Source organism: Trichoplusia ni, chromosome 21 (genome assembly GCF_003590095.1).
Source record: "Trichoplusia ni isolate ovarian cell line Hi5 chromosome 21, tn1, whole genome shotgun sequence".
NCBI lineage: Eukaryota > Metazoa > Arthropoda > Insecta > Lepidoptera > Noctuidae > Trichoplusia > Trichoplusia ni.
The window spans coordinates 2965292-2989922 of record NC_039498.1 but is presented as its reverse complement, the minus strand read 5'-3'; the positions used below and the strand labels follow the sequence as shown (position 1 = coordinate 2989922).

At 35.3% G+C, this 24631-nt stretch overlaps 1 protein-coding gene across 1 annotated transcript; it reads left to right on the top strand.

The window, feature by feature from the left end:
• The first annotated feature begins 1109 nt into the window (after nt 1-1109).
• LOC113504072 (G-protein-signaling modulator 2) lies at nt 1110-24631 on the top strand. Its single transcript, XM_026886165.1, has 10 exons — nt 1110-1353; nt 3493-3722; nt 4097-4375; nt 5270-5509; nt 6886-7150; nt 14884-15069; nt 17125-17366; nt 22196-22388; nt 22455-22592; nt 22664-24631. Exons 1-10 carry the CDS (start codon nt 1309-1311, stop codon nt 22715-22717), a joined length of 1872 nt encoding a protein of 623 aa, XP_026741966.1. The 5' UTR covers nt 1110-1308; the 3' UTR covers nt 22718-24631.

Sequence of the window (24631 nt, the reverse complement as noted above, 5' to 3'; positions counted from 1 at the left end):
CTGCTAAATTTAAAACAATGTTTTTTTTTACTTGACTTCCACATCCTCGAGAAAATTATCATTAATTTATTTATCAGTAGCCTATGTAATAATTTAAGGTACAAGCTTATCTATCAAAATTTATCAAGGTATAAAATATACATCTACGCTCGGTGATAATTTGATTTTCAGTGCCCTTTGGCATATTTGAAATTATCCGGAGAAAAGGCATGCCTTTGCACTTAAATGTAATGACACCGAAAGTTCTCACTAACTTTGACAGAAACATGCTGTCGCGTTTATGAGTTAAACTCAATTCTTTTTAAGCATATCCATTAAAATATGCCATTGTTCGACACTTCAAAGACTAAGATTACGGATGAGATGATACCTTACCCACTAAAAAGACACCTCGCTCCACTTGCAGTGATGCAACGGTCCTAACAGAAGGCTAGTGTTAGGGCCGTTGCACTGCCATATCAAAAGTCACAAGTTCGAACTCGGCACGTACCAATGTCGTTTGGAATTTAGGTGCGTATGACGAAGTAAATTTTTTCGCTAAAAATAGGGCGACATCGTGAAGAAACCATGAAATTGCATTACTAAAATCGCAACTCATAAAAAACCCTGTGTACAAAGACATTGTAACTTTTTTTTTTTTTTTCATCATGGGAAAAGGTGTTATAACGCAATAACGACTTGATGACAATTGTTTCCGAACGTTTTAATAAAGTTCGAAACTGACAGCCCTTTTCAAAGAAGACGTCACACTGACAGTTATAGAAAAATGTTGTCAAGGCATTTCTAGATTAAATTTGTCATAAATACTCAAATGCCTGCGTAATGTTATGTAAAAATATTTGCTAGGATCTTTAAAAAGACTGACCTGTTACTAATATATTTTTTAACTCTTGCCTATCTCAAAGACATCTATAGAAGATTTAATTTACGAAAAAAACAAAGCATCAACGAGTCAATAATAGAATCCATAGAATTATAGTAAACTTATTTTGTTTCAACTTATCCTTTTATTATATTTTTACCCTTTTTTACCTTGGCAACACAACGCGACCGGTTTGTCTCTGGCTACGTCTATGCTTTACATTCAAACGTCTGTTTCATTCGTTTCATTCAGTCAGAGAAAAAAAACAAAGACTTTCTGTCTTGCTCGAGTGATACATGCTGATCTACTTGTAACGACCGTCACCGTACACGCCCAGTGTAGTCGAACAACGAAGTAAATAAAAAACATTAACTATGAGATTATTCTGATAGTTTATTGAAGTTTTTGTTTAGTTTTATCATTTCATTAACGATATATCGCGGAGGATGTCTGTGAGTGCTAGCGCTGAGAACCTTTCAACTGACGCGCAGGTAAGTTTGCAGTGTAGTATTACTTTAACCGTTTATGTATTTACATTTTAAATACTTTGTTATAAGGTTTCGAAGAAACTAGAATTTCCGTGTGATTGTTGATATTTTCCTTTGATATTAGTTTGGTGAGTCATTTATTAGGGGAGCCTAATACGGAAACGGTGACCTATTAGACGAGGACATCCGCTTCGATGGAGTATCGCTACACCACTATAGTTATTAGCCTGAATGCGGTCAGATACATTACCTCTTAATAATATATAGACATAGAATTATCAATAACACTATTCTCAACAAAACGTGTTTGCTTTTTGAAAGGGATATAAACTTTCTAAACACTTTAAAATGTTTATAAAAAAAAATTAATTTTGAATAGCAACATACAACTCTGTCACAATATATTTTAATTGGTTGCAACCATAGCAAAAAAGAGTCAACTAGAAGAGCTACAAACTTAGAGGTCAAAGAATATAATTTAAATGTGAAGAAAATATTTCATTCATTATTTACTTTTGGAGAGTATAATAGTCTCTACTTGCCTGACTTACACTTTATTTATTATCAAATAATATCAAATAATTTGGTTGTTTTTATAAATTAGGTTAGGTAGATAGTAGGTTTCCATACATAGGTGCTCATAAAACTACTGAATTAAGAAGGTCCAATAAAATAGTTTTCTTGCCACTTAGTATAATAAGGATGGTTTGCTGGTTAATTTGTGCATTACATTTCTCAACCTTTTTTTAATTATTTAAAATACTTAACTGTTAGTCGGAATGTGTTGCAGTAAACAAAACTTCTGTAAACAAGATAACATGACCTTTTCATCAATATTTGCAAACATAAAGAAATATGAACAGTCATTGTTGAATATTATTACTTTAATCATAACTTACTGAACTATGCCTACTCCTTTGAGTACTTTTATTCAGATTGATATGTAACAAATGACACTTGTAAATATTTTGGCTTTTTAACAGAAAATCCTTTTTTGATTTTGTCGAGAACTCCCTAAGAATTCCTTACCCCTTACCCCTTACCTACCCGCTCGACTCTACCATGTTACAAAGTCACAGACCTTTACCTCTGTATAATATTATAGCAGATTAATTTCTCAACCAAAAGCTACATATATAATGTAGTGAATTCATCTGTGAGGATTTGTAATGGGCTTTTCAGGACTAGGTTTCCTTGTCTTGAGTTGTTTTTATCATCTGTAAGTCCTCCATAAACCACATTTATTATGCCACATTGTAAAACTCATGTTCTTCATTACCATAAACAATTTATCAATTCAATAGCTGATGGCCTGGATCATCACTGGAGTGAGCAACTTAATTAATTGTAATTACCAAGCGGTACTCAATTTGTAAATGTTTTCCTTGTCATTCATTTTCTATAAAGCATTAATTATATACTTAAAACAGCAAGCAATCTGCTGTCTGTTTGTATCATGATGCATGATTAAGGGCAAAGTGTACATACATTCACCACACCACTTAGTCACCATTTGATAATAAATTTTACCAAAAGATATTTTTTTTAAATGACATTTGGTTTGACCTAGATTCAAGCTGACAAAATTATGTATACAAACCCGGTCATTGTACCAAATAAACATCGGGACCTGGAAATTCAAATTCGAATTTTAAAATGTATTTCCTACTTTTATCTTAGAGTGCCAACTGGATAAAATGTAAGGCACAAAATTAGGCTAGACTTAAGTATTTATGAAAGGCAGAACATAATAATGTTTAACAATTACCTTTGCACATCATCATCTTACCTTAACCTAAGCAAAGCTTTTAATATTTCAATTATTAGGATAAACTGACTTAATTTTGAAGTTGATCTTATAAATTCCTGTATACTTTCCTACTTCAGATATTTATTACACCCAGACAAAACAAATGATCATGTTGTTATCACAAACATTTGTCCCTGGTTGGAGTGAACTCACAACCACCGGTATAGCAGTTAGGGTCACTGACCACTAGACCATGTGATACAAGGACATGGAAATTAATTACTACCTACAGATGTAGTTTTATGACTTATCTAGAAATAACATACTAAGTACACTTTTCCATTTATCTCTATGTATATTCCATATTCATTAGATGATTTTTTGGTAATCAGAGTTGCGATGGAGGCTCTATGTGCTTGGAACTGGCGCTGGAGGGCGAGCGGCTGTGCAAGGCTGGCGACTGCCGCGCTGGCGTGGCCTTCTTCCAGGCCGCCATCCAGGCCGGCACCGACGACCTACGGACCCTGAGCGCCATATACAGCCAACTTGGAAATGCTTACTTCTATCTTGGAGACTACAACATGGCTATGCAGTACCATAAACATGACTTAACATTAGCTAGGTATGGATACATATGTGCTTTTACTAAAAATCCATTCATAGGTACACAGACATCGACTAGGCAAAGAACTCAACTATGGAAGTGGGAATTCGCATAGTCTAAACTCTGGGTTAGCAGGTTGGTGACCTCAGAGCCAGCATCCTCTCACTGGCGATGACGCAGCACATCGCCTTCCTGAGATATATAGGCTGGGAATGGTGAGATGCTTATCCCAGAGGCGCCAGACATGTGGCAGGTGAGGGTGACAAAGATGCTGGACGTAGAAAGCTACTGCTATGCACAGCGCGCTATCCCCACACAGTCACACCTGAGATTTTTCAAGGAACACTTGTATTTCTAGCGATGATTTTAAGATATTTTTCTAAACATTTCAGGACCATGAATGACAAATTAGGAGAAGCAAAAGCATCGGGAAATTTAGGCAACACATTAAAAGTTATGGGCAAATTTGCTGAAGCAATCCAGTGTTGCAAGAGGCACCTCGAGATATCCCGTGCGCTTGGTGACAAGCTGAGCGAGGGCCGCGCTCTCTACAACCTGGGCAACGTCTACCACGCGCAGGGCAAGCAGCTCGGCCGCGTCGGACAGAACGACCCCGGCCACTTCCCCCAGGAAGTCCGGGAATGTCTTATGCAGGCTGTTACATATTACGAGTCAGTATGCACATCATCTCTCATAGTAGAAGCTTATTACACCGTATAATGACTACATATGATTTATTATTGTTTATTTGCATAATCATAATTACTCCATATTATCGAGCTTCATTTCGTCAATGATGCGGCCACATGCACAAGGGAACGTGCTAATTTTCAACCTCAAAGTAAGTAGATTTTTTACACCTCTGATCTAGATCTCAATTCACACGATTCAAAACCATATGGAAAATCTACAGTCAGGTATGTTCCTTAATTCAAAGCATCGATATAACCGTTGGAACTCGAATAAATCGTTAAACGCATAGCGGCGTATAGGTATTACTAAATATTTACCTACAAAGCATGACGTTTTTGATCGTCACCTCATCCATTACCGAAACAACCGCAAAGCTTTTATCCTTGTAGGTGTTGAACAATATTGCTATAGCGATATCATCTTCTATCCCGTATAATGAATGCACGGACGAGATCTATTAATAACTTTAATTTATTGAGTGCGTAGGTTGCATCGAACTATCGATATGCACGCTACCAATCAGTTTGACTTATAGTGAATGCAGTTTAATTAATACGAGATAATCGTTACCCACGCATATCTCACGCGGCCCACGCCTCATCCATTTTATGCAACCCTGGGCCTAACGCAATACATAGTGTTCACGAAGCTATTTATGTAAACACGAAATAGCGATCTGATCTAACTGAAAGTCACGATTATTATTCAACTCAGTTTTAGCTAATGTACTCCTGGTTAATTAAAATTATAGCTACTAATTTGTCAGCTTTAGAATAACCAGGAATAAGCATTTGGTTAAGTATAATTTTAAAAAGGATGCTACGTACTATAATGGAGGATAAATTGAAAGAATTGTATTAATCACGTTTCAGGGAAAACTTGGAGCTGATGCGCAGTCTGGGCGACCGTGCGGCAATGGGTCGCGCTTGTGGCAACCTGGGCAATACGTGCTACCTGCTGGGTGACTTCGCGCGAGCCATCCGCTATCACACGGAGCGGCTGCAAATCGCCCGCGAGTTTGGCGACAAAGCGGCCGAGAGGCGCGCCAACAGCAACCTCGGCAATTCACACATCTTTCTTGGACAGTTCGAAAACGCAGCTGAACATTACAAGTACGTATGGCAATTTAAATGAGTTATGTATTGAAAACTGTTTACCAAAGCAATAATTAAATTGTTTGCGAAAAATATGATGTCGATGTAAATGCGTTGTTCGTCCAATCATGAGTAAAAATAGCCCAGAGACCTCGAAATAAAGTAGCACCTAATACGAGATGTATTCTCAACCATGCGATTAAATTAAGAAAAAAAACAAAGTAATATTTCACGCAGATGCAAATGTATTTGTAAACATTTTAAACGAAGTAGTAGTACGAAGTTCAAAGTCAAGATCCTTTAAACAATAACATTGGCTCGATAATAGAGGAGGATGTCATAATACACATAAACAATTGCTGTGCCAAAATTCATGTGAAGTACAAAAGTAACTAAATATATTGAAAAAGAAAGCTGTGCAAAAGTTTTACATATAGTTTTTACGAGACCTAGATCGTGTGTCTGTATGTTGCGCGAACGTTTGTTGCTTTTTATTGCATATTATGCATGAGACATGCTCAACCAACACTGCATCGATCTGAATTCCTAAAATTGCAAATGAACGTTACGCGCCCAGTTATGCATTTTTGCGATTTACATTTCAAATATGCTGTTTGCTGTATACTTTATTGTCATGCCTGCGTTATTCAAAGTTGTAGGTAAAAATGTTTTTCTTTAGCATGTGAAATAGCATTCTATATGTCTGAGCTTTGGCTTTTTTGGCATATATGCTAAGACTAAGACCCAAATTAAAAAAAAAACTGAGCTGAATCTATAATATTTTATTTAAAGTACAGTTGAGATGATATATCAATGAATTGTTAAATTTTTTAGCAAAATTTGTTTATTTCATAAGTGTTCCTTTGTATATCTACAAAGTTTCGGTTAGTCAATATGATTTTTCATCTAGCGTTATGCGAATTGTTTGGTTAAAAATATTTTTAGTATGTTATTTCTTGTTGATAGATTACCCAAACCACCTTCGACTCACAAAAAGTAGTATTAGCTATTTTTGGCATATCTTAAAATCATACTTGGCACCAGGCACAACCAATTGTTGCCACTTTTATTGTGATAACACTGTATAGCACTAAACTCTGATTCGATCACCGATTCACTGCTTTATAAGTGTTCCAACTCAAGTTCTTCACTTAACTCTGTACTTAATTTTCCTCTCTTAATTTCAATTTACAACCTAAATAAGTAAAATATTCAGAAATTGTACTATAAACACATTTTTGTTCGGTGAATATGCTTTGCGCAATATCATTTAAAATTTAATAGTATAAAAAATGATTATTTTTAATGTTTTATTCTGTTACTACTTAAATTTTGCTGAAATAGACTCAAGTTGTAATGATGTAAAGTATACATGAACGTATCGGATGTCTCAGACGCACGCTGTCCCTTGCGGAGGAGCTGGGCGATGCGGCTGTGGAGGCCCAGGCTTGCTACTCGCTGGGCAACACGTACACGCTGCTGCGCGAGTACCGTGCGGCTGAAGACTACCACGCGAGGCACCTGGCCGCCGCCCGCGCGCTCCGCGACCGCGTCGGCGAAGCCCGCGCCTGCTGGTCGCTAGGCAACGCCCACGCAGCACTCGGCAACCATGAGAAAGCACTCTACTTTGCTAACGAACATTACAATATATCTAAAGAAGTGAGTCTCCCACAAGGTAACATTATGAACATGCTTACTCTTACTGGCGTGTGCGTGATAGGTGACAATGGTTGTGGCGGCGTCTCACTAAGTCAGTAAGTCAGTGTTGCAGTTTTCTCTCAACTATTCATATACATAGTATAGTATTCATTCACTTAGATTGAAATTACTATAATTAATATTTTTATGGCATTCTTAAAATGTTTCGACGAAAATCATCTAACTATGTCATTGTGAAACACTATCAGCAAGTCTACAGGGCGTCCGGGGAAGTATAAACAACGGTTGAGCGATTTTTTGTAGTTTTCGAGTTTTAATACTTTTTACGTAATTTTTAAGTATTCTAAAACTTGCTTAGTTTTACTGCCTGAAAGGACTCTGTAAAAGGTTGATGGGCACAATTGCATGGACCTGGTACAGGCACGAATCAGAATACCCGATAAACAATTAAGAATCGTTTGTTTTTTTTCTGTACTCCTCTTTCATACAAATTTTATTAAATCTTTATAATTTATAGTATTTGCATGCTCTCTATATATAATTTTGATCTGATATTGATTATGAGAACAATAATGTTTATTAAATCGAGTCCACTATGGTCCTCGACTAACCTGGAAATCGTCTCTTGTTATATAATCTTTTTTCCTTCTATATTTATGGCACAACTCTTATTGTTCCACTATTATTTTTATAGCTACACATTTTTCTTTTGTTTATTTGAATAATGTTGATATATCGTTGTCTTGTAAATAATCACGTGTTGATTAATAGATACAAAAATGAATAAACCGCCATGAATAAATACTAGAAAACGGGAAATAACAATAGTGGCGTCATTCAGGATACAGGAATGCAGTAAAAAAACAGAAAGGCTATCTCTACGACATCACGGTCAAAACTCAACTATAAGCAATTCGTATCCAAATCGTTAGTTTTGAAAATGTTTGCCAAAAAACTACTTCCCCGGACACCCTGTATCATCAAATTATAGGTAGGAGGGTTGTTTAGTACTTCCTTCATGTATTTTACAAACAAAAAATAGAAAATCACAATATTTTTGAAATTTTATCGATGTATATCTATGAATGTTATATTAATAGAAGAAAAGACTAGTCATTCACCAAAGGTATTTGAGATTATGTAAATATAACTAACCAATCATAATTAGCTGTACAGTATACTAACATTTCTAATTACTTTATTTGTATTTTATTAGTTTTAATCATTGATATGAAATGGGTTATATGCATGAAGGGTGGCCAATTACAAAGACGTTTAGAAAACCTATTACTATCTCTTTAAATAAGATTTGTTTGTAAAATAGAGATAGCACAACGATTCATATAGCAGCGTCTCGTTTCACAGCTCGTCTGACTGTTCTTGCGTATTTGTCTAAAATGTAGATTCCCATAGAATGTCGGGGACGTATTTTCCTTCAGTCCAATAAATGAAGATACAGTACGTTGAAATCTCGTGTGACGTCAATAGTCAGTACACCTTTTATCTACAAAGTCATATTACTAGCCCCCGCTTCGATACGTTTTATCATCCCTGATATGTTATATCATTTTTATTTAATTTCTTCTCTAATGAAAATTCGCATCCTATATTTTTTGAACTTATCTAAGAAATAATGTAAAGCTCCCTTTTAAACACATTGTTATCTCATTCGATTCGTTTCGTAGTGTAATTGGCCACCCTCCTTTTATTCTTGTACTAACATGAGACATCATTTACAAATATTGCCATATGAAAATCATGCTTGTTACTTTTAAGCTTACGCAACTACAGATGAGGCTAAAAGGCGAGATAAAAAATATAGACAACCTTTCTCAACTCACAAAACATTCGATTAATTAATAAATCAATATTGGTGCAGAAATACAAAAAGACATCGGCTGTAGCATGCCAAACACAAAGGTTAGCGGTCTAACGACGGTGATAAATAATCTATGCTTTGTTTTTACACTAAACAATCTCTTTGACGGCTAAAACGTAAAGTAAAATTCTACAAAAGCACGAAAAGAATATTTACATTTAAATAACAGATAAAAAATATAGGTGACTTAACATTATTCCAACATTATATCTTAGATCGAGTTGTAGAAAATACAATTCCGTAAATGCATTGTTTTTACGTTCTGTTGCTCAAAGAGAATGCGACTAGATGGCCATAAGTATGTAATATCGCAGTGCACCTTCAGAATAACAAACACATACAATACATTTTTGTTAAATCGCATCAGTAAGAATGTTCATGCACGGACAAAATATAGCATCTTAGACATAAAACTCTGTAAAGATTTGGTTGTTTATATTTCTTATCTTATCTCGTTGGCCTTTCTTTACAGAAGTAATTAATGTAGTACAACATTCAATAAAATACTGTATTACTCATCTAAAGTCTGAGATTAATAGTGCTTAGTTCTTTGATATAATTTTTTTTTAAAGAACTAGGTAAGTGCCTACCAGTTACGTTGCTTGTGACCTAACAGCTTGTGGAATAAGATATGTTTATATAACAGAATTCGTTATGCTTTGGCAAAATGTAGGCCCTTTGTAGACGAGGCGACGCAAGCATACATACTTACATATTTTTGCTCTCTCAAGATTTAAGTCTTTGTGCAAAAAGCAACAAGTCCCTGTATACTTCAAAAATCAAAAGATTTTGATTTGAAGTATACCGTTTCGGAGGCACTTGTGAAACATTTATAGTAATGACTCTAGGTGCAAATTTATTATCACATTTGGTATCGGGACCTAAAAATTAAAAGTCACTCATATTCCGGCACACTAATAAATATTTACAACAAACAAATTTAGATCTTATTATAGTGTACTTGAAGTTCCTAAATTTGATTTGCTTACCGTAGCTTATTGAATTTTTATGGCGATAGTTGTCTAATTTTAAAGATGTCGGTTTGAGTCGTTTCGTTTTGGAATGGGCTAAATATTACTCCTCAATAGTATATCAAAGGGAAACATTGAGCATGTCTTCATCAAAGATTATGTCTTTATCTTCGTCATGTAACTAAACTTGATATTTGACAATTGTTTATGAGTCTATCGGTGAGCCTTAAAATCAATATTTACTAGTGGAAGACGGCAGGAAATGTATTCGGCATTAGCTAATTAAATTTCAAGTCTTCGGGTTTAATAGAATACAAAATCTACACTTTATTTATAATGTAATTCTCTTACGCGTGGTTGTTTACTATTACCGGTTTCTCGTTTAGCTAGCTACGTCTTAGACAGGAGTGTCTTTCAAAAAGGCCTATATGTATGTAAGAAAATTTTACTTTAGTAAGTGTAGATGAATATACAATTAGTTCTATGTACTGTTTTGGGACGTCACTAACAGTTATCATGTCTCAGATTGTAAAACCCCTGTAACTAAGTGATAATATTACACTTGTTAATAATAGAAAACACTCCCTTGATTAAATGTTATTTCACTTTCATACGTCACATGAGTTTCATACATCAATGCCTTTTCTAATAATAGACTAGGGGCTGCTCTGCCAGTCCTTCCTTATTTTTAGAGAACAGTTTCTAGTAAAAAAAGTCTATTGCAAAATTTCCAAGTCAAAATGTAGATTTTGTTTGTCTGGTATTGACTGATATTGATAATAATTAATGTCAACACTACCAGTCACGTCACATCTGTGATAATTTTTTCAGGCGCGTTAATTGGCCTTAGTCGATTCAAGCTAGTCTTACTCGTAAGTAAGTCTTTGCAATATTAAACTTCCAAACATTTTATTTAAAAACCAGTATAAAAGAACAGTCCCCGTTCTTGTTCTTTTATTTCTTGTTTATTAAGTGTTTGTGTAAAAGGTTACAGGGATGTTTACCTAACCAAATTTACTATAGGTATGCTTATGTTCAAATTATTAGTTTTTTTGCACAGGAAGAAAATGAGAGTAGTCGGGCAGACCCAGGGCTTGCATTACATGATAACTGTTAGACAACCGAAACCGGCTGTTCTTAGCAGAGGATATTGATGGGGGTCGACTATATATAGTACGTCTTTAATTGTATGTATGAAAGTATTAAAATAGTTCCCATTTAACGGCAATTTAGTTACTAAAATCATAATCGCAATTTAATATTCTAAGCGATCTACTATTTTAAGCGAAATCTAATAAGCAGCTTTAGGCCTTCAGCCTTACAAATGTTATAACGTCAATTATGTAGCCGTTGCATAAACATTGGATGCTTTTGTAACCTATTTTAGGGTCTTGAAATATTCTTTTGTTTACGGAAGTAAATAAGTAAAGCGCTCAAACCTGAAATAAATAAGTGAGATGTATTTCTAGAAGTCGAATTGTAGAATTCGATTAATAGAAGTTAAAAAAAATGTGTTATTAGAAACTGATTGTTTAGGTCAATTCTTTACTTCTTTTCTATACTATTGGTGTAACCGATTCTCTAATAGACGTATTTTAATTGATAAAATATTATAAAATCTGAATGTCGAGTGGTGTAGCGTAATCAAAGAATAAGTCTTCATTGTATCAAATAGTAAAAAGATCTAGGTATTCTCGTAGCCCGTATTATGTAATAACCAAAGGGTAAAATGCTTCAGTATTTATTTTTACTATATAGTTAAATCTCTTTCTTAAATGATCCTATTGTAATATTGCAAAACCGATTCATCATCAATTAGTGTCCTCTACGTAGGTTATTATACAAAATTATACAGCCGTAGTCAAGAACGATATTTTGGCAAGTTTCATTTTAAGATGTATCTTTATTTCTGCATTCTCCTCACATACAAATACAGTATGACATATAAGGGTGACTTTTGCCATTCGTCGTTCTTGAACATGGCCTTTTAGTGTAAATGTTTAAACGATACATGTTCACAAGTTATCAATAATTCATTCTGTTCTTTTCAAGTGCTTACAAAGTTTGTCTAACTATAGAAAATATTGAAATATCGCCTTGACCACAATGTCAAGTATTCATATCTAGGATCAGCTTTGCATGCAACAAATTAACCAATTCTAATTCTGGTAACGCTATGTAACACACTATTGACTGTATGTAAAATGTGTTTAAAGATAGAGCCTAGATAAATGTAAAATGTAAAACTGCTTCAGAGGATTACTAGATTAGAGACAGAACAAAAACAGTTTTTCCAAAAAAAGGCAAAAATATACCAGTGTTGGGCACTTGTCGAAGTTCATTTGTTTTCCAATCTTGCCCATTTCTTTTTAACTTCTACCATTTCCTTGAGTTAGTCTATATTTATTTATAGAAAGATCCATGTCAAACTTCAAAGCTAGGACAGGGTCTAACAAACCTGCATGTATTGTTAGAATGGGAGATCGAATATGTTCTTTTATTACTGCCTTGTCTGTCTGAAGACTATAATAATTGACGAATGAGGCTACCTGCCAGGCTCCCATATTCCGTCGCCTTTCCCATATGTTTTAATATTTCTCCCCTCTCGTTAACCGTACGTATAACCTAGTTAGAATCGTTTTCAGTCCCCGATATTTTTGTCCAACCTTTCTCAAAAGCATTTTGAATCACCTAGATTTGTGTTTTTGAAAAAATAAACAGTTTTTAAGATTTTTCAGTCTAAACTATGTTTTCTCTTCTTTAAACACGTTTTATAACATATGCTCATGTATTATTCAAATCGAACTGTATCAGCAAAACAACTTGGTGTTGGGAAAATACAATACTTTAAGTACTGTAAGTAACTTCGCAGTAAGCTAAATGTTTTTAGATAACCTGTATGATATGTACATTGTGTGCTTACCCCACGTCTTTGTATGTTCACCATCTGTAGGAAGTGACAAAGTAGGTAATTATAACATTACCTACTTATATTATAATATATCTAAAATCTATTTAGAATTCGTGTACTCTCCTTATCGTATATGAAAACTGCAAAACTGACGTTATTATTTATTATGAATGCATTATTCTCTCGATGGATTTATATTTTATTTGAACATCTTATTATGTAAAAAATAATAATATTAATATTCCAGTAGTATCATTTGATAGTTATCATTACCGTAAATTAGTATCCCTGACTCACTCATCCCTTTAATAACAAACGCACCATCGCAGGTAAGATTTCCCCTTTATAATTAAAATTAGGGCCAACTTAGACGAGGCAACGCAAGTGTCAGATACTCGGGGACTTCCCTACGAAGATTCTTGCTTATCTATGTACAAACCTCTTTGATTTCATATAGCACTAGTTATTTGCCAAGTTCAAGTCGCGAGTATTGGAGACAGGCATTGCCTCTTGTACAGAAAGCCTTAGTTATCACAAAAACCTACTTTTAACCAAATACAGTAAGTATTCAAAAACACAATGGCAACAGCTGAATCCTTCTATTTAATTAATTTCATTATTTGTCTTTTCACTTAACCGAAAGCAGAAGTGTTTTAAAACAGATTAGCTCGTTTAAAACTGCAGCGCTCAGAAAAGCTCGCACTAAGTTCTGCTAATGCTCGCCGAGATTAAGTGGCCACCTGTGGATTTCACGCTGGCTATGCTAATTTATCTGATCCGCAAAAATCACCTTTTCAATTTTACATCCGACTATGTTTTCACTTTTCATTGAATTTAAACAGGATCAAATGCACAGCATTAGATTAGTGTGATGTTTTCGTACAACTAAATATTCCTTTGTTTATCAGGTACTTTTGCCTGTCTGACATGTAACATAAAACAAAGAGAAAGAATCAAAACATTGCATTTTACCGCCCGTTCTCATATCTTGCAATTTTAAAAGTATCGATTTTAAATAAATACTGGGTTTAACTACCAAGATTTTGGCAGGAATAAATAGGCATAGCTTTCATTACTTCGTTAAACATTACAAATTTTACTGTTTTAAATAATACCGGTTTAGTTGTTTGTACAACATATTTATTTAAAAACTGAAACAACAATATATTGTAACACATTCGTACGCACGAAAGGCGTGCTAGAAATTTCGCTTAAATATCGATTTTAGGGCAGCAGCGTCTAGGGCTACGGGGTTCGGGAAATTTTAGCTACCAAAATGGCTTCCTGTTCGGGTGCATTCGCATTATTTCGTCAATCAACAGACAGGACCACCTGTTGCTACCTCACCTGAGGTCATTGAATGCATCCCGGGACAGATAGTAGCCTACTTCGCGAATGATACCTCGATAGAAGACTAATGCAAGCAACTGTGCTGCAAATATTCTGATTTTGTCTTTAAAATCGGGCTAAATTGCTTAGTTTTTTGATAAGGTTGTGCGATTTAAAATTCCGGTGTAATTCGCGGTAAAACGAGAATTGAAGTTAGTCTTTAATCGAGTTTTTCAGTTGACGATATCAACTGGTGCCTAGATAAGTGACTTGCGGGCGATTAGGGACGCGTTACTAGCCTGTGTGTGCGGTGAACCAAGAGCTTTGTGTGCGGTTTCTTTGTATATAACTGCATAACTAATCTTTTTTGGAATAATGGTGCTTACAATTGTATAAATTAATAATTTATGTTTCCTTATTAGACATCCTATAAATAATTTAGGAATTGATTTTTGTGCATGATAAAATTAAATTAATATCGTTTCGTAATTTTACTTTTATCTCAAAATTTTCTCGATTTTAATCAGATCAAAAGCATTTCGGGATTTTATTTTGGTTTTCGTTCAGATATTTTTTTTTGTCAATTGTTTTTTGTTGTTTTCTTTGTTTTAGTGCAGTTGTGTGATATATTTGTATTATATAGCTCGGAGACGTGCTCGGGATGGCGACCGCCCAGATGAACATCAGCGACCTGCGGAAAGTTCTGGGCATGCCGGTCGAAGCGGACTCCCCGCCGGCACCCGCTTCGGACGACGACCACGCCCCCCGCACTCCCTTCAACGCGCTGCGGGTGAGGCGACAGAGCATGGAGCAATTGTCGCTTATACAGGTACACTTATTATAAATTCGCTCCTATAGATAAAGCTCTGAATCTCTGAGGGAAAATTGCCGTGAGAAGCTCTGTTTGTGGTTATTGGTGATGGTGAGTAGATATTAACTTCTTTCTTTGGAACGCTTTTTGTCCTGAAATCAGTGTCGTGATACTGACGGTATATTTGTCCGTGTAAGTCCTCAAGCATATATCGAGAGTCAAAGTCGCTAGCTATCTCAACTCCAAAAAAAAAGGATGAATATGAGCTTGTTCTCTAACCTAATCGATAAGTAAACGCAACGGTTGAAATATTCGTGCAAAATCGCCCGCGTTCGGTTTTGACTCGGACCCGACGCGATGATTGCTAAGTTTCCGCCATTATATGTCAGACAAAAATGACAAATAGTGTAAGTCTTACATGATAGATATGTTTCAGTAAATAAACGGTTTTAGTTCGAACATATTCTAACATATTTAAAACATTTTTGATGATGATCTGTCCGATAACTGAATCTGAAAAAAAAATATTACACTGGGCACTTTGTTTTAAAAATTGATTTATTTATTTTTTGCCACATTTCCCGCAAAGTTTTTTCCTTACAAAATAGGCTCAATAAATTTAAATTGCCAAAAAAATGCTTACCCGTCACATTTATGACCGTACCAAGTGTTGCTTAACCTCAATGTCATTTTCTTTTCGTTATGGCCGCAACACCAATACGTCATCTGTGTAAATTTCAACTCTAACTTAGGTTTCATGGTTCGTAAGAAACAGCATGTAGGCAGAGGACTTAGGTTTTGCCTTTTGGGTACAAACCCTTAAAACTGCACGTTACGTGTAAACAAAGACAATAATAGAATCAGAATACGTATTCCGTCTATTAGCGTCTTCTCGGCTTTATTAGTGTTCTTATAACCGCAGCTATCTGCCTGTAGTCTTATGTTCCTGGTGCTATACTTGGGACGGTATTCCATTATGGTTTAATGAACTGACTCACTGTCCCACGGCTGGGCAAAAGCTTCAATCGCCAAAAATAGCGTCCACTTCAACCCGCCATGTCACTCGTGATCTGCCGCCGGCCCTAGTAATTATAAGTAGCAAAACTACTAAGCTAGACGAGTCTATAATAACAGAGGTTAACCTCTCCAGATTCATTTTAGTAGTACTGCACAAGGACGGTATCTAAACCATGTTTGACACCAACGATTAGATGCAATGACTTTTTCCAGTAGGGTATTTTTTATGTTTTTGTTCCCATAAAGTAAAACGTGCCCCTATAACTAAGGCTTCGCCGTCCGCCAAACTGACCACGGACTCTTATAAACCATATACATATAAAAACAAAAAATCAACAAAGTTTGTTTTGAAGCTACCGTTACCAAACTATTTTTATCTAAGATTTTAAAAGATGAAGGTACAGATCCATTCCTGCGCGAGTCCGAATCGCTTAAGTTTGTCTGAACACACCCTATTCACCGTCCATCAAAACCCCATCAATCGACGTACATAAGTAAAATTCATACCACAATACTTCCTATTTAATATTTCTATTTCTAAGTTTTTCCAATTTCAACTAATTTTGATATTTTTTTCTTATTAATTATAATCAAAAATTAACATTATTACAATATTTCAAAATCTCTATAAATCGGCATACCTTTTTTTCGAAACACGTTAATTATTGTCTAATTAAGTAAAAAAATCGACGCGGAACGATTTTGAAATGTCCGTAAGGGGTGAAATAATGACACACGAATAGTTGATTAAAAATCAATTGCCCATACCTAGTCAGTGCAACATGAAGTTACCAACAGTATAGAGGTAGGTCATCTAGATGCCATATATTGCCTGCCTGTCGTCCAGGACGCTCAGTCTAAATTCAGGCTTTGATCCGAACGGTCGCCGTCGTATTCGACACGCAACAACACGTAACGTCTCTTCCGTTTGAACGCAAGTCTTTTGCTGTTAACTATGGGTTGCTGGAATTCAAGGGTGATTTTTATTTTGTGATTTTAATATTTATTGACGCGTCCCTGCATACTTTGCACGTTTTTAATGTCGTTTTTTATTAGATTACCCCGGACGCGAAGAAACGGGAAGAGGAAGAAGCGGCTCAGAAGAAGCCTGAGGTGGTGCGTACCGAATCTGAGGACAACCCTGAGTCGTTCTTTGACCTGGTGATCCGGTGCCAGTCGGGGCGGATGGACGAGCAGCGCGCCACACTCGCTGGTAACAAAGAGAACCGGCCCAAGCCGAAGCCCGCCGCGAGTAAGCTACAGCGCTCAGCCAGCAGCGGCAACGGCAAGCCTGCAGGGTGAGTACCAAAGCGCATAAAAAAAAACAATTTCTAAACTCACAATTATTTTATTATTTAGTAGCTGTTTCCCGCGATTTCATCCGCGTAGTACCTGAACTTGTGGTTATTTAACTTTTTTGGTTGTTTCTTTTTGTCTTTACCGCAAGTTTTCCAAATTTTCTTCGCTTAAAGTTTCCCTGGACTGTTACAAATATTTCAACACCTAAATTAGCCTCATCGGTTGAGCCGTTCTCGAGTTTTAGCGAGACTAACGAACAGCAATTCATTTTAAATGTAAGAAGAAGAGAAAATATATTATTAATAGGTATTTACTTTTATAATTATATTTATTTTTCAGCTAAAAAAAATCTCCTGTCCAAAAATCTGATTGACTGATTTTACACTTGTCAAAATTCCTATAATTTTCTTTCTATTCGCTATCATTCTAAAAGACTCGAACGAATTTTAAATAACGTGTAGTATTTTAAAACTTTGAAATCCCTTCTATATTCAATTATAACTCTACTACGAGTCGCATATTAAAAATCTAATAAATTGAACAAATATCAGAGATTGAAAGACCTAGAAACCAAAAAGATTTAGGCGTAGTCCAACATTCGCCCCGAACCCTATTGAAAATAGATAGACAAAACTATTGGAGATCAGGTTCTAGTTTTTTAATTCTATCTTACTATTAAAAAAAATATATGCAACCTGGAAAACAAATCCTTTCCGCCTTTGTTCGTGGGAAACATTTATTTCCCTATTTTTATCGAATGCAGTGAGGTCTGATATCGGTTCATGTGTTTTGATTTTTCATATACATTTTTATAAAACTGTTACTGGGTATCGAAATATCCGATGTCAAATAGAAAAGAAAGACGTAAAAATACCTTCGTATGGATTTTTCCGTTCGACTTGTTGTTTTTTTAATTACCCGATGATCATGATAATGTTATTTATTTATTTTAGGATAATTATTCCCCTCTATCCTCCGGATACATGCATTTAGCCTGGTCGTAGGATTTCCGTTGCTTTTCCACACTACGAAGCTTTGCGCGTAGTTTCCAACGTTAAATCTCTTTTCACAACATGTTCTTTGTGTGGCTAAGAGATTTCCTTTTAAGCTTACTTTATATTTTAATCAAACTAACATCAACCTTTTAAATAAAACCTGAACTAAACCTAACCTATTAAAGGCTCATACCCGCTTAAGCATATGTTTAAGACTCTTTGCAAATCTGATTAGTTATTATTATTTATATAATATTACGCATCTGAAGAGTTTGTTTAAGCGCACTAATCTAAGGAAGGCTACAGGCACTGCAGAGCATTAATTATATATGTAACAAAAAGCGAAATATTTGTATTATGTTAAGCGGGACGAATTTGCGTGCGTTGTTTCGACGGTTAAAGTTACGGAAATTTGTGTGTAAAGCATTAAAGCATAATTATATTATCTTAATCTTAAGACTCACTATATTCTTCTTTAAGACTTTCATAAAGCAAAACTATCTTTTCTAAAAATTATAACTATTACTTTTCGTTAAAAAGGTGCAAATGAGAAATAGACCCATTACTTACAAAAAATACGGTTAAATTGCTTGAAAGTCGTGTATGACTGAACTGTTGCCCTTAAGCACTAAAAAAAGTTCGTTAATATCGGCATTGAATGATGAAAGATACAAATAGGCTAAAAAACCGTCTTCAGATATTACGGTACGCAATAGTATCAAACGGACAGACAGCGAAGTCTTGCGAATAGAGTACCGTCTTTTCGCATTGAGCACAGAACCCTAAGAAACGTTGCCCTCCTTTGTGTCGGTTCAAAAATAAATAAAAGAAAAATTAAAAGTATTGTATAAAAATATCTGCAATCCTTCCGATATCCCGTCGGTTCATGCCTCACAGGAGTAAAATCCGCTATGAACACAATTACGGAAAAAGATTACTAAGAAAAACTTCTATTTTATAAGTTGCTGTAAATACTATTGTTATCGTACGGATATTGAGAATTACGTATCAGTTAACTTTTAAAAGTATTTTTAATACGCATTTGCCATATTACTTATCAAAAAAAGATCAACCGGCGGATTCCCTATTGTTGAAACATAGTTGCTGAATTGATTTAAGTCTTAGCACACACTACTACATTACATACAATTTTGTTGTCACTATTCCAGTATGATAATTCCTATGTATGCTTGCATACTATCATTACATATAATCTGTCATCTATTGACCTACAAACCTCGATCTATTATTCTGACAGAAACGCAATACCTTTGCCTACAATGTCAGCGACAAATGCTTCAGTAAAAATATATACTTAATTTTTTGACAAGTAGAGCTCGTTCACAACGAGTTTTCTTGCTATCAGGTTCCTGAGATGCAAGATTCCATTGCTACAACACCGATTGAAACGTTTCCCCACACACGCTTTAAGGTTTTCAGGACTCGTACAATTTATAGGTACAAATGATATTTCTTTTAGTATTTAGTATTTTCTTTGATATTTTTGCTACCACTTATTTCGATTGAATGGAAAAGAACGTTGCAGTTTGAGTAAAATAAACTGTAATTGGTACTTTACACTTCGCTGCTTTATTTCTCGATAGTGCCTTTGAACTGTCTGTAATACTAAAGGAACTAAACATTAAATACACGTACCTCAAAATGATTCAAAATGAAAACACATGGAAACCAAATAAGATTTACTGTGAAAGATTTTTCAGTAAGAGTTCTAGTTTTTTAGATCCAACTATAGGGTTGTTTTGTGACAAGCTTTCATGGTCACTTGTTCCTTACGCTCCTTCAATGTGACTTGATTTCCGATTAAGAAAAAAATTGTATGCGAGGCAATACAGTATTACGATGACGTGGAGTTGGTCTGACGCCGGATCTGGAAGGTGGTTAAGGAGGTCCGCTCTTAAATACAACCCCATCAAGTTTCACCCCGATTGATTCCTATTGATACATGTCTGCATTTAATAAAATTTAATTGAATATTTTTCACATATTAGTACTTTACTTGGTTTTGGAAACAAACGTTTTAGTAACAGCCTCACTAGTAATAAAACAGAAATTCTTATTTCTTTGTTTGTGGAAGTATTTCAATCCTTGTGTCACGGGGGTTTCACAAACATTTAAGTAGCAAGCGTAAAGACGCCTGGAATCGGCATAAACATTTGTAGATCACACATTTGTGTGCTTGTCCTACGTGGGAATCGATCCCACCTACTTTATAATATTTTCGTAAAGGAACACTACCTCCTCCGTAATTGTGTAAAGTGCAGGCTATCTGAATAAATAACAATTCCATCAAACCGCGCGGACTGCGTTGGATTGATACCGGTTAAAGATAGCCCCTGAACAATAAATATTTATATGATAAGAATATCGGTTTTTCCATTCCATTGTCAAGTATTTTCTTTAAAATATTGTTTTCATGTATCTGAGATACTAAAGGCTGATACGAAAATTCTTGCTACACATCTGAAATCACCCCCCCCCCCCAATGTAATATCCCTCTTAATATAGCATGCAATAAAAATCCAGTTTCCCTGTGATTTATAGGCACCTTAGATGTTACAAAATTTAAATCGGTCTTAGGGTGTGTCTGCGCTGTATCCTGAATGATTCTGAACGAATTTCCGACGTTTACACTATTTTTAAACGAGTAAGCCTATATACCTAGACATGCCTGAACTTGGTAGTTTATGTACGCAAGCCTAGTATTTCGAATGTTATATATCTAAATTAACGGGAAATACAAAGCCCTTTAGTTAACGCCGTAGGTTTCCGAGTGATACTGTTGAGGTTCTCTTTGATATCCATCCACGCAAGGAAGCTGCAAGCTACGATGAATAATATTATAGCACTGTATTAGTACATTGACGTTGCATGCGATGACGTCAAATTTTAGTGAATGTACTTCTCAACAGTATCAATTTATTTATACAAACTTTGTGCAGAACCTTCGAAACGATCGTGCGTCGCTCTTGACCGATTTTACTATCTGCGTAACGTGGATCGGACACTTGTCACTTATCTCATTACGATCTCCCTATCTACACAAAACACCACTGAGCTATCTGCGCTTTCCAACTGCCTGTGTGGTTCGAAACGCCCTGTGCGACGTACACCGACACAGTTCACTGTGTGTGTTAGATATTTAGATACAATATATTTTCAATACACGGCTGTTTTCATACTCTTTGTCTCGTCTTTATAACGAGTGGGGTAGTGTGATCGACCGCTTCGAATACAAGTGCGCTTGAAAGCATCCGATACCGATGAAGTCTGAGGACGACGACTGTGCGGGGTGTGTACAGCAACATAAGCGCATTTCACTAATTATATGATTGTTCATTTCAACTTCACTATTCATAAAACATTTTTATGCGTATACAAAACCAGATTCGTGTGTAAAAAAATAATTGATTTCGTTATTCAAGTTCAACAAACAAGTGGCCCTTGAGCGATGATGGAATGTTGTTATCATTTGCTTAAAATGTGGAATCGTTCGAATGTACGTCGTGGGTTCTCATTATTACTAACTCTTTGGTTCTTGGGTCTCAAGTGCAATCGAGTTAAATCTAACATTTTGAAAAGACCATATACTAATATTTTATCTAAGTACCTTATTTGACGAGTATATAACATCCGATACCATCTTTTCGTGAATCTATCACGAATTATAGAAACATACATTTTATATTGATTCGTGTACAGATTATAGAGATATGAACAAGTGTGTTTTATCTTTCATATTATACTCTCAATGTAGTGCGTTAGATAAACTTTATGATGAGCCCTTGTGTATAATGGCGATATAATGGCACCAGGTCAAACGAGGCCATGCTTGACATGATCACCGACATGCAGTCGGAGCGCATCGATTCGCAGCGCGCCGAACTGCAGCCCGCCAAGAAGCCAGCCAAAGAGACCAAGGGCGCCTCGCTGCCCGGCCTGCGCCACCAGCATACCACCAGCACCAAGCCCGAAGACGACTTCTTAGAGATGATTGCGCGCGTACAGGTTCGTGTCTCCAACTATTCTATCTATCATCACATCACTAGAGTGTTTAATATGAGCTTGTTGCAGGGTTCCCGGCTGGAAGATCAACGTTCGGAATTGCCACGTCCGAAACCAGACGAGGGCCCAAAAACTGTCCCCGATGATGACTTTTTCGCTCTGTTGATGCGGGCCCAGGCCGGCCGCATGGAGGATCAACGGGCTACCGTATGTATCAACCACATAATTTCACTAAGCGTTATTTGCAAATGAAAGTCTCCAAGTCATTTTTGTTTCAGATCCCGTTGCAGGATACTCGTGCCAACAAAGGTGCTTCTAACGCCAAGAAGTAAGCTCGCGTGTTTTTTCCGTGTTGTCTAGATGTTTCCTTGGATATAGTTCCCCCGTCACCTGAATGCCTCATTCTGATATTTTATTTTTCCTTCAAGATAAGTTGTCACGCACAATTTACGATGTCTTTTATTTTTACGTAAAGATAATTTAGGTATGATAAGTATATATTTTCGGCCTAACATAATAGTGCTAACCCATGAGTACACTAGCGTAAGAAAACCTCTGAGGGTGCGGTAACATCGCAAGACGTGCACGGGCGAGCGTCGCGAGAGAGGCCGGCGTCATCTCTCGACTCCGCCTTTTAGTTAGGACTGCATATCATTCTTTTACGTAACAAATAATAAATGAAAATAATATTTACTTTTAGCTATTTAAGACATAGGTATTAACGGTCTAATGTGAATTATATTTCAAAAAAAAGCCCACTATTTGAAATCAATATAAAACATTAACATTATTTGTGATGTTTTTTTTTAATTGTAAAATATATATTATATAAATATTTTAATTATGTACTGGTCAAGAACACGCGGCGCCTGTCCGCATTCCGCGAGTGGGCTTTAGACTGAGGCTAATTTTTATTCATTTGTTCGTCGCTAAACATTTTACTTTGCTACGAAAGTGCCTGACTTTCCATTCCGTTGTTATTTATGTTGTCGAATTGAAACAAGTATCTGATTCGATCCAGAATATTATATCCCACCATACCTAAGTTGTGCTTTGAATGTTTTGTACTCAGCATAAATTTAGTTAATCTCTTAGTGTATATTATGTTGATATTGGTCTCCCTTCCCTATTTAAGTGATCTTTTGGTAGTTCAAGATGTTTAAAGATCCATCACCTTTTACTAGTTAATAATTTTGTATTATTTATTTTTCTATACTGTGTACACTGATTTTAAATTATATATTATAGAATAATTCTTATTATTTACTTAACAATATTTCAAAGCAATATATTGAAAATTTTTTTAGGCTTTTACATATCCTAATGATGCATTTCATAAATTTCCATTTTATATACGATTTTTTCTTTTTAATCAATTAGCTTATGAGTTGGTTATATGTCAATGTATTTTAAACGACCATTGCAATAAGTAGGTACAATCTTTACATAGTGTGTTAAAAAATGTACACTGTTCACTGAATGTACGTTAATAGTTGTCATTCACATCTGCGCTATTTGTAAAGATAAAAATGTATAAAAAGATAATTGAACTCAATTTGACTGTATTTATTTGTGTATTATAGTAAAATGTTGTTCATTCCAAATGCATTGTTATCAAATGTTGTTTTGTTATTTAAATAAAGGCACATCGAAGTATTACCGTCTCAATCCGTATATTTTGTATCTTTAAAGGCTGATCGGTGCAACACCCCTATCCCATGTGTCTAAGTGTCAAATTAAATGTAATCAAAATAAATAAAACGTTCAATTCATAGCGTATCATGTCTGCCACGATCACATATACAATTGCGTTGTCTCATGCTTAGGGACTACTAGACGATCAAATAATTTCAATGGTTAAAATTTGTCGAAAATGTTAAATTAACCAAAAAGCTTTAACTACTTTAGTGTACATTAGTGTGAAAACCGACTTCAGATCGATATAGTCGACATTAAAATTTTAATCCCCATTTAATTTGGTTTATGAGGGACCATCCGTGAAGTTTGTTCGCATTGGGGGCGAAAATTTCGAATAGAATGTAAAAAAAAAACGAGGCATTACGAATCTCTTTTTGTGAAGTCGAAAAACGTTATAAACACCCAAAAAAGATAAAATTTTATTCAATGAACAATGAATTTGTAACCAATAAAGGTTCTAATTATGAATTAAAAAGAATGTAAAACTACGTATAAGTGATTGTTATATGAATTAGGCCAATAAATGCCAAATTACGCATTGAACTGAC

Bases quoted from the DNA above. Each gene is read 5' to 3' on its own strand.
- LOC113504072 (XM_026886165.1), top strand. From the start codon at position 1,309: ATGTCTGTGAGTGCTAGCGCTGAGAACCTTTCAACTGACGCGCAG. The intron at 3,723-4,096 runs GTATGGATACAT...TAAACATTTCAG, and splicing joins CATGACTTAACATTAGCTAG to GACCATGAATGACAAATTAG. The intron at 22,389-22,454 runs GTTCGTGTCTCC...AGCTTGTTGCAG, and splicing joins AGATGATTGCGCGCGTACAG to GGTTCCCGGCTGGAAGATCA.